This window comes from Poecilia reticulata, linkage group LG3 (genome assembly GCF_000633615.1).
Source record: "Poecilia reticulata strain Guanapo linkage group LG3, Guppy_female_1.0+MT, whole genome shotgun sequence".
NCBI lineage: Eukaryota > Metazoa > Chordata > Actinopteri > Cyprinodontiformes > Poeciliidae > Poecilia > Poecilia reticulata.
In genome coordinates, this window is record NC_024333.1 from 22,987,710 (window position 1) to 23,007,751 (window position 20,042).

The following is a 20,042-nucleotide window of genomic DNA, read 5'->3' on the forward strand; positions in this document are numbered from 1 at the left end:
TCAGCCGCGATAGTGTAAATATAGCAGATACTTGTGAACATTCAGATGTCAAAATGTTATTTTCTGGTCCAGTAATCCAAAAAGAAATTAAATTTGTTCAAGGTCTGTCTAAGCAACATGTTCTCTTAGTGTGGCAACTGAAAGGCTCCGTAAATTGGCTCAAATATAAWGAAAAACAAAATCTGGTTTCATATTTATTCWCAACACCATTCATCTCCAACTGTAAATTCCAAAAATATGCATCAAAATTCACTTTCAAAACGCTCCCATGCATGGAAGGACACTTTATTTCTACTATCTGCTCTGCTTTAAAATCCGTTTCTTGTCGTTGTTGTGTAAGTTTTGTCCTTCAGCCAGCAAAGCAGCTGCTTCAGTAAATATATAAAATCTCAACTGATTAGAGGCTACATTAAAAAGTAGTCCCTTCTTTAGATCAATTTTTTTATACACTTTGTGGAGGCTTTGATGCCGAGCAGTTATCCTCAAAACAGAACACGTAAAAACAGTTATGCATGAACACTGCTAATAAGAGATTTAATCATACCCTTTTTTTTCCCACACAGCATAAAGTTGCTATAACTCTATTAACACAGGGTTCTGTCTGGTATATTTAATCTGGTTTCACAAGAATTTTATAGCACCTCTTCTGTCTTCAAGGAGTAAGATATGTTGAATAGATTACTTCCTCATGATGTGACAGTTTATTAACACGTAAGGTGGAGGTGCTGAAGTCTCACTAACATAAATAATATAAGATGCATGAGTCAATGTGCACCTTCTTTATTCTCACATCAGATTTTGAGTTTGCATTTCAAAGTGAAAAAGTTTAAGTCAAATATAATTTTTCAAATCAGTTTTCATATTATCTCAGTCAAGCCAAAAAGAAGCACTTCCTCTTAAATGATTATTATGAAAATCGAGACCTTTAAAGTTGGGTTGGAATTTAACGTACAGCTACAACCATTTTATCTGAGATTCATCATTTTCAATGACAGGTTTGATATTAGAAGAGCTCCTCTCTTCTTATCTGGATGATTTGAAAAGAACTGACTTCACAAGAGGAGAGGACTGTTGCTCTTTGTGCCTATAATGTCTCCCAGGTGGCACTACAGAGTGCTAATAATAAAACACTGACTCCTCTCTTCTGCTGAATTTCTGCACTAAGCCCTTATTCTGTAAGATAAAGAGTATATTTGGTGAATTAAGAGAATAGCGATACTTTGTCACAATTCTGCATAGCTAGCGAGTTGATGGGTAAGACAAAAATCTAAAACCTAATTAACTCTTCTATAGCTTTTAAGTCCGATTATCTTGGAAATATTTGCTACTAGAGATGTGCCGATCAGGATTTTTCCTGCCGATACCGATACCGATCACATAATTATTTTTCATTTTTTAATCAAAAGCACTACCGGTTACATTATGTGGAAAAAGAAACCATGAATTCAACTTAATTTAGACAAAAAATTGTTTTTAATAACTTTTTCCAAGAAAAAAACATGCATTGTGCAAATTGTACTGCTATCAGTAATACTATCTTTAACAGACTGATACCATATGGAGGCTCTGAAGAGGCTAAATAATGCAAAGAGTCAAAATAAAACCTCTCAACATTGCCAAAAAATTCAAGTATAAAACTTAACATTCAAAGGCAAATACAGGATCCATTACAATAAACAATCCAGAGTTACTGAATGAAAACTTCCTGATAGCACTGCGGCTAGCTGATTACTGCTAGTTCTGATTGGCTGTTTCTGACTGAGCAGAGTAATTATGCAGAAAAGGGAGGAGGCAGAGGAGATCGATTATTTTTTCAGAGATTATCTGTCTCATGTTAGGACAGCGAAAGTTTTAATACATATGTAAAATGTATTTTTTTTAAGTTAGATGCTGCAGCTTTAAGCAGAGGTTCGGTGTGAGAGTCACTACCAGGTGGAGCAGAAGCGAAGCTCCGTCTGTGAAATATTACTACCTGTAGCGCGTAGCAGCGGTTCAACAGCGAGAACAGAACCAGCGTCTTACATCGCAGCTCGAAGACTTTTTTGCGGGTTATTTGTTTAGCTTTCTGACCGTCATGCTAATCTGGGTGAGTGTTTGTAGCTGTGCGCTGCTTTACCTGCTATCTCTTTACCTGCTTTATCTCATCCTTCATATGTCTTTTTTACTGCAGTGAGCCTCGATGTAGCCAAACTCCTCAAGTATGGCATTGTTTTTATGCCATATTAGATTCGACGTCTTGATGCATTTTGACGTGCTTCACCCCACGTGCTTCAATTTTCCGCTGCAACACGCAAACTTCCCCATTCACTCAGTGCATTATAGTTCCACATCGCTTAGGATTTGTTGCTGCGCGTTTGCGCAGAGTGAAGGAAAGAGGCGACCAGCTGCACAGGCAGGCTGCGAAATGAGATGCAGGTGATCGGTTTGTGTGATCGGCAACAAGAGACCGTGATCGGCGATCACCGATCATACACTTTTTCACGGAAATCGCCCGATTATGATCGGTGGCCGATCGATCGGCACACCTCTATTTGCTACTGGTTGAAATTACATAGCCATGGGATTTACATGAGGTTCTAATGTTTATACAACCTTAAGTAAAAATACAGTGGTTTCATTATATTTGCCATTTTGCTCTTTACAGTCTAACGACATGATAGTTGAGTGGTTAGTCCAGTTATCTGCTCAGATGGTGAGGCTGCTGTCAATAGCTTAGTAGATATGGCTCAGTTTGCTGTTCACTGTTGTTAAAAACAATCCAATGTGATAAAATCCTTTGCAGGGAATTTCCAAATCTTATATAATCTTATTCCAAATCACACTTATACCAAAACAAGGTATAAATATATTTGAAATTCAATATTGAATATTTGAATATAAAAATTCAATATTGGTCAGCACTTTAATCTATGCATTAGAATACGCTAATACTTCAGGGGTATTATTTTATCTACTTGATCAAAGAGAAACAAAATGTACTGCACAGCCTTTATTTTGCCACATTCACTGCAGTACTCATTGCAAACAGTAGCAGCCACTAGTGAGAAAAAAATAATAGCCCGGTATAGCAAGGACATCAGTGGAAGAGATAATCTTTAGAAGTTTTTTGTCTTTCATCCTTCTTTTCAACAGCTCAGAGGACACAGATTAAAATGGTGGATTTAAAAGCCAATGGAATAGATTTCAACCAACAGCAGCATCTAAACACATCTGATACCCAGTCAGCACAAATCAGTTATTCTTCATATCTCTAGTGCAAATGGTCCCTTTATTGCTGTAGCCTAGTGCAGAGATTCAGAATACAACAGAAGAAGAGAGGAACAAACTTTCACTACAAGATACATTTCTAGTAGTTTCCCAAACAGTGGGAATGCAAATCAGTTCTTTCATGCTTTCATGGAACTAGGTATGACCTGGCCCTGGTTAAATGTGAATGTCTTTTGGGGAAAGCCCCAACTCTCGAGTTCATACCTAGGATTAGGCATGAACCCAAGGTATGAACTAGGGTTTTTCCCACATTTTCCCACTCTAAAAATGTGGGGAAAAGGAGAGTATTTTGATCTTCTTTCTCTAAAAAATGTTTAGTAAAGCTGTGGAGTTAAAATGTGTATTTTTTTTTTTTTTTTTTTTACAATAGTTACACTCTTTAGCATAAGCAAAATCACTCCAATCTCAAAATGCGGTTGGAGTGATTTTGACAGTCTAATTTTCTTCTTTTTTTTTTACTATGCTTACATTTCAATGTTGACAGATTTTCAGCCTTTTCTAGTTGACAACCTGTTGAGCCATTCAAGAAATTGCATGTTTTCAACAATTCAACCATTTTGCTTACAATTTAAAATGTAAGCAAACTATGAAAAACAGATCTGAGCATTCATTCATGTGAGTGACAGGGTTAGAATAATATGCTTCCAAACAATGGCAATCATTCCTGCACCACACAACAAAGGCTCTACCAAAAGACAAGAAAATAATGAAAGAAGAGGTCACTTATTCCTCAAAGGGGGTTGCATTTTGGCAGCCAGATTTCATTTCAGCACTCAAGGGTTCATTTAATTCCCATATTGATAAAAGCAGACATTTGACAAATCAAGTAATTCCACAGAAATAGCCGCAGATGCAAGACTGACTGTAAAACTCTGTGACAAGTTGCATTGGATTGCACTGTGGGAGTCTGTGGGAAGAAAATACACAAGCTAAAGATGTTTAAATGTGAAGCATAGCAGGGAAGCGCGACAGGCGTCACTGTGCAAATGAAAGTGATCTGTTGTGAGGCTATCAGAGTGAGAGTGACAGAGGCAGACACACTGGAGCTCAAACATCCCCACAGCAAACAGATACAATCCATCAGATAGAGCAGAGTGACAGCAGATCCTCTGATGGACTAAGCAGCATCAATGCACTGGGAGGAAGGAAGGTATAGTAGAGGTATCGCAGAAGAACTGGAACGCCACTGTGATTAAAGTCTGCACACAATGCAAGCTTCCAATATGCCAAAGCTTAACAAGGAAAATAATTCAGAGTACACCCACACTGAAAGTACATTATTGGTAACAGAAAAAGCTTCTCCCACCCACACAGTGGGCTTTGTACACAAGATCTAAATGCATGATCTGCCTCTTCCTCATGCTGCCCCTCCTTTCTCATATAACATCTCTGTGACTGCACAGACCAGCAAACAGCTAACAGGACAGAAAAGTCACAGTGAAGGAGAAACAGAGATAAAGTATAGAAAGAAACACATGGCTTTGTTGTCAGTTTTCAAAACTTATTCATACGCTCTTTGATGCAAGAAAAAATGAAGAACTTACCCAGAAAAGGAGGTTGAAGAAGACCATTCCATAGCGTAGGGCCATCATGCAACCCTCAGCCATCCTGCAGCGCCGCAGTTCTAGAAGGAATATGAAGGAGAGGTCCAGGTAAAACACCACATACTTCTTCCCCTGGGCGTAGCGCCCGTTGGAGTTCTTTGGCCCCTTTGTTGTGTGGAAGCCGAAAGCAAAAGGGGGTCTCTTATACTCAAACTCCCCACTGAATCGGTGAAAACCAGAAGTGAAGGGCGGAGTGTCAGGTTTGCTGTCCAGAGATGGACTGCGTCGGTACGGAGTCTCATCTGTGCTTGAGCGTCTCATTGTGGAAGCACAATTAGTCTTTAGAAAGTCTTAAAAGTCACTCTGTGTGCTTCAGCTCTGATGCAAGTTCACTACGAGGTACTACGACTTACTCCTCCGAGAACAGAGAAATGGATTTTAAGACAATTATGACCCCCCCCTGACAAAGCCTAGCAATGCTGGATTAATTATATCATAAATGGGGTCACATGTGATTTAAATTAATCTATTGAAGAAAATGTGTCACCCCAATTGAGTTGTCTTTAATCTTTTAGAGTCATTACATTGAGCATGAGAGCTTGCACATTCTGGCGACACAACCTGTGTAATTCATTGTATTTCGGACACTGTCTTGCCATGCACAAGTACAGCTGCACATCCCTATTTCCCTTAGCATAATCCCTCAAACACAGGTGTCGTGCTCTGGGAGATAAGCCGGTCTGCAGTTTCATCTCATAACGTTTCAATCAGGTGAACGACTGGAGAGCTTAACACATCCCCACCTGCTTGGAGTACCCAAAATGATCCAGAAATGTCCTACCTGGTCTCACAAGAGATTCCAGAGCAGGTGCTCCTGTCCAGCAAGTAATGACACCCGTAATACAGCTAAATCAACTTTTTACTCAGCAGCAGATGACACATCTATTTCTGACAATACAACGCTGCGCTGTGGGTCTTAGGTGCATCTGAGCGTTCAGCACGTGAATGTGGCTGATGATGTGCTTTTGCTGACATGCAAAAAAAAAGAACTAAAAAAAGACAAGGGGATGAGCGTTAGGGATGTAGTTATGGATTTAAGAGGAAGGTTGGAAAGAGGAATGAAAGGATGAAGGATGCTTGCAATTGGACAGTTCTTTGGCTTCTTGAATTAGTATCCCTGTGGAGTTACTTCCTTGCCTAATTTCCTCCTCACTTCACGCGTCGACCCAAACTTGTCCCTTTTTTGTTTCTGAGAAGTGCCTAGGGGTTTCTCTGCACCTCGCCACAGCCTGTTCTTCACACATCTACAAAGTCACCCTCTTCAACTCTCAGTTATTCTATTAACTGTGCACCTCTCTGCGCTCCCCCCTCTGTGCTGACGGTAGATAATTAATTTCCAGACTCTCATCACAGAGACAAAGTGTGTGGTTTCGCCTCCTCTTGTTTCTCCCTTCTCCGCTACAGCTCGTTTTTCCTCTTCTTTAGGTGGGTGAGGAGATCAAGGTGTCCATCAGGGTCATAGCAACGCAGCCACGGAAGAAGTAAGAAGGAGCATTAGGCAGCAAGAAGGGGAACCCTGTTTCCTCAGAGAAGCAAAAGAAAGACTGCAGTGTTTGAGCGGTAGTCCAGAATTGCTCCCAGAAGCTCCCTCCTTCTTTCGCTCTCTCGATATGCCCCCCCTGTTTTCTTCCCTTTCCTCCTTTCTCTCACAAGCTCCGATACTCTCCCCACCACCACACACACAGGCTCAAACACTCCATCCCTCTTCGGTCACTGTCCCCGAAACCTGCCTGTGCGAAAGGCAGGCATTCAAATTCTAGCCACACCCCATGAAACCCAACAACCAATCAATGTCTCGCAGCTCCCATCTTCTCTGCCGAGCACACCACAATCTACCGGATAGCTCTCTGGATGCACAAACGCAGGCATGCACACACACGCACACACAGCCTGGTGTTGTATTAACATGACAGAGCTGAGAAGAAGGCTGCACCCGTGTTAGTCCTTCCTCTTCCTCCTCTTCCTTTCCCTGCTGCCTCTCATTCCACATGCAGAGGTTGTTCCCACTCACAAACCAGACTCATCTCTGTGTATGCTTTGTGTCAGGCATGCCCCTCCACCCCTAACAAACCCCTTCAGACCTGGACCTGGGTCACACAATATCTGCGTATCTGCCTCAGCACAGATTTTCACAACACCAGCAGCTCACCTGAAGTGTGACTCTATGGATGCATAGAGAACAAGTCTCCCTCCTGCTGACATTCACACAAAAATTACTGCACACTCCCCACAACCCTGTAGCCATCTGGGTCACTGGCTTTATGAGTCCACAAGCAGATATCAAATCTGCAGAGAGTGCAGACTATATTAATGGCTGCATCAAGTATTTAATGGATCTCTGTTTTGTCTCCTGAGTGTGCTTTCGTCAGACTGTAAAGGCGGCAGCAGTCTAGGATTGTGAGTCTGACTTTCTGACTAGCGAAAATTGCCGTGAAGAGCATGTTGCATTATTATTGTATTTTTCTAGAAAACTGCAACACATCAGGAAATGTTAAAGTTCAGAAATGTAGAGGGCTTCGCCATCAACAGATGCATTGATATAGGCGATTTATTTTTCAGTACTGCAGAGCAAAGGCTGCAAACTGGAGACGGCTAGTATTGCAATACACTTGCCATGAAATCTTTTCAGATTTTAGAGCAATGAAGACAATCAAGTCTAATGGTGATGTTAATTATGAAATGTTCAAAGATTATTAGTTACAGTAATAAGAAGCATTTGGTAAAAGAACATAGCGAAGGGCACCATCTGCTTCTACATCTGGCATCATTGATTGTCTAAAGCAACAATTAAAGCTTTTTGGATTTGATAAACCTAATATGCATAATGTCTCAGACTCTTCCAAATGCATCTTTCCCATCTGAAATGCTTCCAAAACAAGATGATGTACTTTCTGACAAGATGAGTTGAGTTAGTTTTGGAAAGGAAAACAGTTAAATGAATTAAAATGGGGGTTAAAAAGTTGAGTTTCAAGAAGGGAAAAAATTACTAAAAACACCTATATCTCTGATTTATATAAGAATCAGAAGAATAAGAAGCCTGAAGATTTATTTCAAGGCAACAATAGAAGCCCATGAAAATCAATGTTTGCCTCTATTCCCCTGTGCCTAAAAGTTCTAATATCAGCATTTAGAGATTTTATTATATGCACTGCATTGTTGTAAAATCATAGCTGAGGATAATTTGTGCAAGGTAAACATAATTTCTAACCTGAACTTTGGACCCTTATTGTAAAACCTCTTCTTTCTCAAGTGGTGACACCTTCTGGGGTCAAAGACCCAAATTCTGTTGTTTCCACACTTTGCTATCTCATTTCATTTCTTTACTCACGTCTGCCCCACTCAGGGAAAAACATAATAACCACCTCTCTTCCATATCTGCTGGTCTGGGAAACAGTGACTAGACCATGTTAACCTGGAGGGTAATTCTGTAAGGACAAGAAAGACCAAGTTCTTTCATTAGGGAGCATCAGAGGACAGATTTTGAACACATCTCTAAGAAAAGAACATTTGCGCAGCAGAGAAACATCCTTTAAATTGTGGTAACAAAGAAAGTAATTGCACAATATTAGTATTTAAAAACAGCATGAAATTCAGCTTCAGCTAGTAATTTCATTTAATTACTGGTGCTTATCACAGGGCTCTTCCTGCTAACTTACTCTCCATTGTTTGGCCTGACATCAGTCACCCAGATTAACCTTCTCTTTCTCAAGCACCGAACCTCAACAGAGACTCTAATATCCCTCTCTTTAAAAGATTCATTGTCCTCTTTTCCACATATCCAACACCCACCACACATTCCCACATGCTACATTTGGTCTAGGTCAGCCACCATGTAAGCCATGCCAACTTTTATGGTCCTTTCATAAGAATTAGTCCAGTACAGTTGATTGAATTTGCAATCAAAGTTGCAACATTTGTTGCATTTTCAGCTGGTGCACTTTGCTTTCACACTGCACTGTGTCAAATGAACCGAAACCCGTCTCCTCACCCCTTGCCTCTGATGGCGCTGGAACAAGAACCACTGTAAAAAACATGAAAACCTCTAAACAACATATGGGCGCAACTTGCTTCGTCATGTAATGTATAAAAACAGACCAGAGTATGCTTCTTTGGTCCAAATCAGTTTGACTAAGGATTCACACCTCTTCAAACGAACTACACTTTGTAGACCAGAGTTAAAGTGGAATAAAGTGGACCAAATAGGGTTAGTGTGAATGCACCCTTAAAATATCAAGCTATGCGCATATTATAGGCATCTGTTAGGGAAATCTTTTCTCTAATATTATCTTTAAGGTGATTTCACAATTATCCAAGACACACAATCACATATAAATAGATATTGCAACTGAACACCATTTGCCACTACTCCAAGTGGTAAATGGTATTCCTTGGTGGTCATTAAGTTTAGCACTTTTTCACATTATTTCTAACTTTCAATACAGTCTTTAAGTTGTCAATGTGAACTGAGAGTTTGTGTTTAAAAAGCCTGAGGTAAAATCATCCTCATTCAACATTGCATCTATGTATTTAGACAGATTTGCACATATAGGGCAACAAACATTTAAGTTAGATTAATGATGTTTATTTAATCACAAACTGTCTTTAGGCACCTATTATTTACCTATTTACTGATAACTACTCGCTAAATGCACAAAAGCATTAACAGATACGAAATATTTATATTATTTTCATAAACTGCTTTTGCGTCTGTTTATTTACCTTGTTAATTAAGAGGAGCTGCTGTTTACAAATCGTGACACATTAATATTAATCCCCCCTAAAAATCCCCACAATTCATTAAGTTGAATTAACAAACTGTAAATAAAATGTGTTATGGCTGCACCCATAAATGAGATCTTAGCTTCTTCTCTGTGGGGGGAGATACGAGAACACTGTGGTATTTACATAGTTTTTACAGTCAATGGTTGAATTTAAAGCCTCTTTTTTTCAAGCAATAGTGAATGCGCCATTATAGCTTCTGGGCATGATTTTTAATATATAGGATTTACTCAATTTTAAGATGAATAGAAATTATATGGTTCAAATAAACAATAAACTAAGTTGCCTGTTCAAACAGGAGATCTTTCTGTCAGATTAAGTACCGTATTTTCYGCACTATAAGGCACACATAAAAACCTTCAATTTTCTCAAAAGCCGACAGTGCACCTTATAATCCGGTGCATCTTATATATGGACCAATATTGAGCCACAACAGGTCAAGCAACTACGGTAAGCTACCGCCGACTTCATTTTCGCCCGTAGAAGAAGAAGCACGCGGTGCATGCTGGGATAATTGTCAGAACGCTGGTTTGTAATCTATAAATAAAGTTTGACTGACCTATCTACCTGCCGACCGTCTAGAATCAGGTCACCTGCAGGTCATTTAGCACCACGTTCTCCACGAACATGCTGAGCGCGAACAGAGAAGGGTGACCATCGTCCGGCCACGCCCCGGAAGGCTCTCCTCGCCGACTGAGCCCACTGAGCCAGACTCGACTGGAGTCAAACTGTTTTGTTGACATTCACTTTAGTGCAGCTCCATCTAGTGGATGCATAACGTAAACTCCAGCCTCTACTGTAGCATCTATTCTATGCGTTTTATAATCCGGTGTGCCTAATAGTGCGGAAAATACGGTAAAATAAAATGAGACCCACATGTACTCCATTAAATTATAAAAGATCAATTTTATTTTCTTACCAACTGTTGGGTTTCTTTATAATTACAGACAGAAATTAAGGGGATCCGTTTGGGTGCCCTCAGGATTAGGGCTCTGTTTTTTGTAGATGATGTGGTTCTGTTTGCATCATCAAATCGTTTGCAGCAGAGTGTGAAGCAGCTGGCATAAGAATCAGCACTTCCAAATCCAAGATCACAATTTTGAGACAGAAAAGGCTAGAATGCCCTCTCCAGGTCAGGGGAAAGGTACAGCCCCAAGTGAAGGAGCGAAAGTATTTCGGTGTCCTGTTCACTATTGAGAGATAAATGAAGCAGAGGAAGGCAGAGTGGTGTGGTGTCTGCAGTGATGCAAATGCTGTACCAGTCTGATATGGTGAAGAGAGAGCAGAGTCAAAAGGTCAAGCTGCATTCCTAACCTAATCTATGATCATGAGTTCACTGCAACCAAACCACAGATTAGGTGGTAGATAATGGTGGGTGGATGGATGGATGAATGGATGGTTGGTTAATGCTAAACTCTGTTGGGAGTATAAAATACTGATTTGACTTGTCAACTGTTTCATGTCTTCTCTTTGTATTTGGATATAAGTTGCAACTTGTATCCAAATACAAAGAAAAGACATCCTTTAAATGTAATTTCCAGATGAACTCCTCTTATTAACCTCAATAGGTTCCTGTAACAGTTTTTTGTAAAAACACTACTTAAATAAAGTAATTTCTTATTGAGTAATTGAAGATATTTTACTACATTCAGTCATTCACACACACACATTCACACGCTTAAGGAGTTGCACCGTTTTTATATATATAGAAATTTCTGCTTTCCTGACGAATATATTTAAAAATCATGAGGTAAAAGACAAAATGATGTCATAATTACCGTATTTTCCGCACTATAAGGCGCACCTAAAAACCTTCCATTTCCTCAAAAGCCGACAGTGCGCCTTATAATCCGATGCGCCTTATGTATGGACCAATACTGAGCCACAACAGGTCTAGTGCGTCCTGATCCACACTCCATACCAGTAGGTGGCGGTAATGCACACCATTAAGTTGCTTGCCATCCGCTATTAAAACAAACAAAAAAAAAACATACAATACATACTTATATAACTATACAAACACAATAAAATAATGATTAATAATGGCACAAATAAATGATTAATTCTGAATAATATATATTGGGTACATGTTTATATATATATATATTTATGTTTTTCTATATGCAGAAATGTATATATGACTATGTATGCAGACATGCAGATTATATAAGTTTTTCAGCCGACGAGTTCTAGCTTCAGAGAGATTCAGCAGCTGAAATTGAGTCCAAAAGAGAAATTGAGTCCGGAAGAGAGACAGTCTGCGGCGGCAGCGTGTCGGTTGGTCTTATGTTACCCAGAAAGTAGTTGGGCACAATATTGCAACACCGTGAGTGAAACAATGACTGGGGCAGCCTACTATATAAAGTACGCGGGAACCACTTCTTTATTATACACATCCACATTTGTACGGTACGGTTGGCAACCCTAACTGTAGCGTCTATTCTATGCGCCATATAATGCGGTATATATGAAAAAAGTTTAAAAATAGTAAAAAGTTTTACAAGGAAGGTGTGCCTTATAATCCGGTGCGCCTTGTAGTGCGGAAAATACGTTATGTCAAATGGTGTTTTTTCATATACAGAAAGAGATCCTTTTTCTTATCTCTAGTAAGTTGAGCCTCTAATTGGCACAATTTGCTCTCACTCTCATGAAATATAAATACTGAGCTGAGTCATGCAGACTCATTAAGTGCTGATAAATCGATTGTTTTTAGCATATTGTGACATCATGAAGGAAAACGCCTTCCTGTCATTTGTGGCCCTTCATTAACACAAATCCAACCTCTGCAGAAACAAACAGTTTTGCACAAGTGCACATCGACACACAATCAAAGTAAATGTGCAGAGGCACCCTGGGGGGTGGCAGCAGCTTTGAAGTCCTCCGTATTTACAGATACACTGATGGTGAAAAAAAAAAAAAAAAAGTTTGGGTTGCAGCCAGCAAACACAATGCATGATGAAATAACTGTCTGTTGAAACTGAAAAGTTTAAAATGAAATGTGAAATGTTGTAACAGATATAACCATCAAAGCAAAAGGGGGAGGAGGGAGATTCCAATTAAAACCTACACAAAATGACAGTCAGGCGAAAAGATAACATCAGTGCACGCTGAGCGGCTCATGAATGAGAGTAGCTTTTCTCAAGTCTGTCAAATTATTTAGAGCTGTTTGCCTGGTTGAATTTTAGCTTATGCAACCACAAAATAATCGTTCCAGTTCACGGTTTTAACATGATGCTATTCTGGGAAAGTTAAACTTTTTGACTCTAAAATTCTCTTTTCTCTAAACACAAGGACTTTATAAATTAAGGTTAAATGAAGCAATTAACTAAAAATGTATTGTTCATTTACACCAAGACAGAGGGAAGGAGTAACTTTGGTTTTGCTCGTAAATTGTTTTACAAGTTCTTACGACTTAAGATTCAACCACAACCTCCATTTTTCTCCTCCTAGTTCGCTTTTTTTTTTCTTAAAGCAGGCCAAATCTCTTTGAAGGTATTTTTTATCTGCTGCAGATATCCTGTGTCATTTATTAGTAAAGATCTGTCACATGTTGTACATACATATCTTGCAGAAATGCCTTCATCTTTCACATCATTGATTTAATCTTGGCACGAAGTACATCGTCTCCAGGTATTAACCCATGTCTGACTAGAGTAGAATACATTTTTCTACAGGACATTGAAAAAAATCCTCACAAAAACCTTGATTTGTTGTCAAGGTTAAGCGTGAAAACAGATCCTTTCATCAAACAGTTAATACACAAACAGTAGTTTAAAAACTGATCATTACCATCAGCTCTGAAACACCCGCTTGTGACAAATGGCTGGGATTAGCTTTGAGGATATCACTTTCAAAGCACATATCTGTGTGAGGCAGAAGGTTAGACAGAGAGAGCATTCTCACAACAGCATCACACCAAGGTTCACCAAGGAATCAGAGACATGAAGATAAATCACAGCAGCTCCACAGGGAAATAAACGAGCTTCATCCAACTGTGCAAAGTCATAAGGATTTTAAGATTTGTTCGGCTGATGAAACAGAAATTTAAGGACAGTAAAACAAGCTGCAGAGAAATGAAAATACAGTATTATAAACTAAAATCAGCTCTCCAAAAAAGAGGGGGGGGAAAGACTAATGAGAAATATTATGCATTAAATCATTTAAAACCCTTGTAGAGAAAATGGTCCTCACATAAAAAGACATGTGTAGTAGAACTATGTAAAATACTGAGGAAACCGTTACTAGTTTCTTGGTGTTCCTAAAAGTTTCAAACATAAATAGAACCTGAATGTGTACGTCAGCTTTTTATCTGCTGCAACTGAAAAGTTTTCTCTCTCTGTGTTCAAGAAAAAAAGAATTGACAATCATTTTTCATTCTGCCTGACATTGGAAAGTTGGATTGGATTTCCTATTTCATGTCAGTCAGGATTACTGAAATCATCTCTATACGGTAAATGCCTGAATGACAAGAGACATTTTAAGCAAATTTTGTATTACTTTCCCAAAGCTGGTAAGAAAGTGCAATGACATGGGTTTGAAAAAAAAATAAAATAAAATACTCATAGGAATCAACTATAACACTAAATGCTACATATTCCACTTGGCAAAACATTCACTGACTAGTAGTCTAATAAAACTAAAACTGAATGATAAGAATTGCAGTTTGCAGGCCTGAGAACACAATACCAACTCTAAAGTTGAAGGTAAGATACCATTGCTAACTATCTAATGCAAACCTGATGACAGTAAAGTAAAAAAGTAAATACAGTTTGCATTTAACACCAGAATAATTTGAGATTTGTTGTTTTAACTTCACAGAATTGTGTAATTAATCTATCAGTCTGGCTGCTTGGTAAGTGGACAATTGTTTTCTGTTGGATTTAATTGAGAATGCTTCAGTTAATTTTTTGCAGCATGCCCTCTTGCCATAATCTCTTATCAGACACCACACTTAAAATAACTAAACTATCTATTTCATCCCTGTGTCAGAGCAAAAGCCACAGACATGAACTGCATAAAATTGTGTTCATCTGGCATAAGAGTTTTGATTCTAGATTTAGAGCAGAATATCCCGCTGCCTACAAAACATAAATCAGGAATAATATGAAGTGTTCCATATTAACATATAAAAAGCTGCAAAGTTCATGTGTAGATTCAAATGTAAAAGTTACATCAGTATGTGATTTTCTTAAAAAGTGTATACTCCTCAAACTGAAAGCATCAGTCATACATGTGTGCCACAATTCAGTTCACAACAAAGGCGTCTTCATTAGATTTTGCTCAGTTATCATGAGGATGAAACTGAATATTAGACATACACTCACCAGGTGGTCAGAGGCATCTTGAAATGAATGCTAATGTCACTCTATCAGCCAAGAGAGGCTTATACCTCCAAGCTGCACCCCAGAACAAGTGCAATTAGGCACATCAGTCAGCCGCACCAATGCACTAGATGCCTCCTTCCTGCAATACAATGTGCTTAGCCTCTCTTTTCCTTCTGCGTATTTATTCACAGTTATAATTAGTCCCCAACCAATCACTATTTTCTCATCTCAGAGTAGGATTTCCCAAGGATATACATTCCAACACTGCCTCGAAGCATAACTGTATTATGCCAAAGCTTCATTTGCTATTTTTAATCTGGAACAGATTCAGTGAAGACATTTGGCTGTACACTTTCACATTTCCTTCAGATTGGATTTGGATAGTTGTCAAAATAATACTGGCGATGCAATTAATGTTTTTTTTTTTCTTTTAGAAATTGACAGCTGTGCACAAATCATATTGGACAAGGCTTTATTTGTGCTTGTTAGCTACAAATAACATACATTATTAGCAGTAACATTATGGCCACCCACATGTCACTAAATAGGTGGCCAATTTTTTGGTCCTAAAAAGATGTCTCCAGTCAAAATTGAAAAAGAATGTGTAAAATTATAATGGAAATGCTTAATGCTTCTAGTAATAATTTATAAACATGTGGTATGTGATCTTTGGGTATTACTTATCAAGTGTGCCACGGCATAATTAGTCATTGATCTATGGAGAAAAAAACGAATCTCTATGATTTGAAAATGAGGTTGAAAATCTACTTTGACTTAATCTCTGACATTCATAATATATTTTTAGTCTGAATGACAGAAGGACTTTGTGATTTAAATTTTAAATCACACAAGACCATGAGCAATGATACTCCTGTTAAGCAAGTTTTACTCTCTAATTTTCAATGTTTTCTTAAACTTAATGACAACTTGGGTTTCTGCAAATATTTGTCTCTAATTTCTTAAACCCGGTGAGTAACATGTCTTGAAATTTCTACATTTTGAAATGTAGTGTGCCCAAATGTAAGGCAGTAGCCATCTCAACTCGTTTACTCGATAGTCCATCCATCTCATTAAGACAGCTTATTACTACTGCAGTTTTATTAACCTTATCAGTCTGCCAACACCTTTCCTTTCTTGTCAGTAAATTTTTATGAAGCCATTGCTAATAGCTGATGTGTTGCAAACACAGGTGTGAGATATACCATGTGAGCCGTGATCACTCTTTCAGAGCTGCAGCTTAAGTTGCTTGTTTGAGAAAGCTGTTGTTGAGCAACCATCTGGATGAAGTAGATAGAAATCATACATGTTTTTACCACATGAATCTGTACAGGTCTTTGTAAGTTAGGTTGAAAGACCATTTGTTGCAAAGTTGCTGTTTTCTTCTCTTTTTTTTCCTTTTCCATTCCATCTGCTGCTTTCTTTCCCTCTCCATCTGTTTGATTCGCTCCAGCAATCAGTCCACATCAGTCATGAGATGTGCAGGCAGAGCATAGAAATGAGGAATGCTGTACAAGAACTACAAGTTCAGTTTGATAATGGTGTTTATAACCCCAAATGTACTGGATTCAGACCCCTGACACAAAACACACTGTTCAATTAGCTTCTCTATGTTTTGAGACAGCATTCTGGGCACTACAGCTCAAATTATTTCATGTAGTTCCTTTTACAAGCTCTGATGTAGGGTTTATTATATAGCTCTGCACAATTTTATTAAGAGTTAACTACCAAAGAAACAATCAGCATTTGTTTTCAGGCAACCAGCAGGTAAATTACCCATCATCAGTGTTATCAGGAAAGGTGAACTGGGGAAATTGAACTTTAATTATTTATAACAATTCTACAGCTTTCACCACAAACTTATCAGAAAAAAAAAATTAGCTTTAAAGTTATTTTCAGCATGTATACACCTCTGTGTCCTCAGCTGAAGTTGTAGCACATATAGTAGATTGAGAAGTAAATTAAACGTACATGAGTAATTGCACTATATATATATTTGAAGAGTACATGCCAACATCCGATTACAACATGTTTAGCAGCATATTGGATAAAAACTGTCCTTTTCAGGGACCAAGCATGAAAGCTCATGTCTGCCTAGGAAAAAATTTGAAACCCTTTACAGATACAATACCAGATATATTTTGTGATTTTTAGCATCTGTTAAGAAGGTCAGCTAATTTCTGAAATGCCAGACTATGAACCCCTTCAGCAAGTTAGATTTTGAAGGAAGTCTTATTTCAAATGACATTTCCATGTCAATCAGTTCTTGTAGGTTTTCTGAGAAACCCAGAATTATCTCCATCCTGATAATAGAGAGTAAGCTGCACATTCATCTGTTACAATAAACCACAAGGCCATGTTATTTCAAGTAGAAGGCTTTAAAAATCCAACACTTCCCTAACAAACATGTAAAAAGAATCCAAGCAAGTCATAACTGGAGTGCGTCTATAAAAACTGAAGGACACAAAGTTAACATGAACTGTAAAGGTGTTGTGTTATAAACTAACTTTAGAAACCCTGAATAGATTGATGCATAGATAATCTGGCAGTATGTAACTTTTTATTAAAAAAATATATTTTTGATGGTAGCTTTCTTACACAGGCCCAGGTTGGTTGACAGATCTTTGGGTGCACTGTACATTGCCTGAAAACTATTTCTACATCCAAGTATGCAAACCTAAACTACCAAACATACGACAGAAAAGCAGCATGTTTGGCAGTATGTCTAAGTATCAAGTGCTTACAGTGACTGCCAAATGTATTAAGTTTCTACATTTTTACATTTCTTTTACAGGGCACACGTCTAAAGTCTGAAGTCTTAATTTTACAACTCAAGTACAACTTGAGTAAGATTCTCAAACTCATCCGTCATCTCTGGACCCATTAATATTTCATAATTGCCTGGACTTGAACACAACTCGTCTTTCCTTGAGCAACTTCTGTTTTGATTTTTAATTGCATTTTGTTAATGGCACTACAATCTGTGGTTCCTGGCTGTCACTCTAAAATTTGTTAACTTTAAAAAAAACATTCTTGTTTGCTCACATGGCCTTCCATCCTTCTGGAAACAGACAGATCATCACTAAATTGTGACAGGATTATTAGACAGACTGGCTCTTAGTTGACATTTCTATCCCTATTCTTGACAGTGTTGTTGGGTAGAGCTGTGAGAAGATCACTCCTTTAGATGAGAAGCAAAATCAAACATGTATTGTATCAGATTGCTGTCGAGACAAAACATAGCTGCAATTACTCACTCGACTTTTCAAATTTCTCAAACATTTGGACAAAAATAGTCATAAGAAAGTAACTTTTGTCGCCCTTTACTTCAATCAATGCCATTTCCCAAAAATATTTGCTTCGCTGCAGTTGCAGTGCGTACTCACACTCATCTGTTGCTAATGCTGATCAAGCATAGCGCTTATGGCAGCAAAATTCTTTGTTGCAGTAGAAGGACACTCTTTCATGTCCTGGGGTAAACTGTAATTGAATCTCTCAACTTGGAAAAAAAATTGATGATGTGCAAAATTATTCTTCCAGGTGCAATATTTTTAGTCTAGGTTTTCTTATAAGTGAGGACACTTCCAAAGAGTAAAGATAATGATTCATGCTTTTGTTAAAGTCCAGAGAGCTATTATGATATGAAAGCCCGGCCACAATTAAACAAGAAAAACATATTTGAACTAAAACCTCATATTGTAATTAAAGTCTGCACAAAAAGCGTAATTTTTTTTTTACCTCACTCAGAACAGAACTTCAGAAAATTACTCACAGTCGAGAGCAGGAGCAGTGGGTTGGATCAAATGAATACATTAAAAGAGGAGATGTGACAACTCACTTCGACGCATGGAGTGCTCCAGGTTAATTGCCAAAACCTGTCACTTTGTGTGTAAATAATGGAAGAAGCATAGTGATTAACACAACCAAGCTGTTAAAAAGATAAACTGTAGATGACTGCTCAATTATTTACACCTCCCATTAGTCCACTCCATTTAATATAATTACCTCTGGATGATGATTGTGGAAAAGCAAACAAACTAATTCTCCGAGTTTATCATGGCATTCTTCTTCACGTTACAGGTTGAACGAAAAATTGCATCCAGATGCTGAATTAATAAAAAAGGGACAATCGCTGCCAACGTTTCCAACTGTTCATCTCCACGAAGACATCAAATATTCCTCCAGCACGTGGATACGGCAGCCTTATGACCAGGCCTGATCTCTGATTTGCACCTCTGAACAGGCAACTGGAAAACCTGTGCACCTGCAATCATAATGTAGGCATATGGGTTGCATCTGCTATTTGCATTTTATTGCAACAGTAATCCCTCCCAGCTGAAAAGATTATTACCCCGCTTGTCGGTCAAATTCTGCTCATGTAGAGGCAGATATGATTTGGACATTTATTTATGGTCACAAAGAAGAGAAAATCCATCTGGGCTAAAAGTAGAAGCAAAGCAAAGCTGTAAATATGCCTATCCACTACACAGACAACTAGGAATTTGACATGAAAAAACCTAAGCATTGCAAACATGTAGCAATACGACACAGACAATACATCAGATATTCACTGTTGTTCAAAAGTGGACACGCTTCTGTACAAATGCATGGTTTCTGTGATGTAAAAATGGGGACATTTTGTTAAATGTTTGCACTTATGTGGAATTTATCCTGTCCAATTAATGAAAAACCTACAATTTTATTTAAAGAAAAAAATCATAAAACATTCAAAAGGTCCAGTAATCGGGGTGCATGAGTGAGCTCACAACTGTCATCCATTTTAGTGCATCTGATTAACCTGAAATAAATTCCTGCAGCCCAAGTAGGATTTTTCTTGACATTTCCTCATTTTCATCTTTCAGCTTAAGCCATAGTTTGCAGACAGGTGACAATAGATCATAAGGACCTCATTAACAGTGGAAGGATATAAAAAAGTGTTTCGTATAAACCATTGCACAATGGATTCAGTTACCAATATACAGAACAAAATTTGGAACAGCGGCCTCAGTTGGGGATTTCTTCCCACAATTAATGAAAAGGCAAGTCAGAGACAAGTTAATTTCTAAAGCCC

General features: G+C 38.3%; 1 protein-coding gene across 1 annotated transcript in view; it reads right to left on the reverse strand.

Moving 5' to 3' along the window:
* tspan4a (tetraspanin 4a) overlaps positions 1-6,761 on the reverse strand; it is a 129,322-nt gene extending 122,561 nt beyond the window's left edge. The window contains exon 1 of the mRNA XM_008405717.2: positions 4,812-6,761. Within this exon, the coding sequence (XP_008403939.1) occupies positions 4,812-5,132 (321 nt within the window). The 5' untranslated portion in view covers positions 5,133-6,761. The remainder of the gene's footprint in view (positions 1-4,811) is intronic.
* Between the last annotated feature and the right edge of the window lie 13,281 nt (positions 6,762-20,042).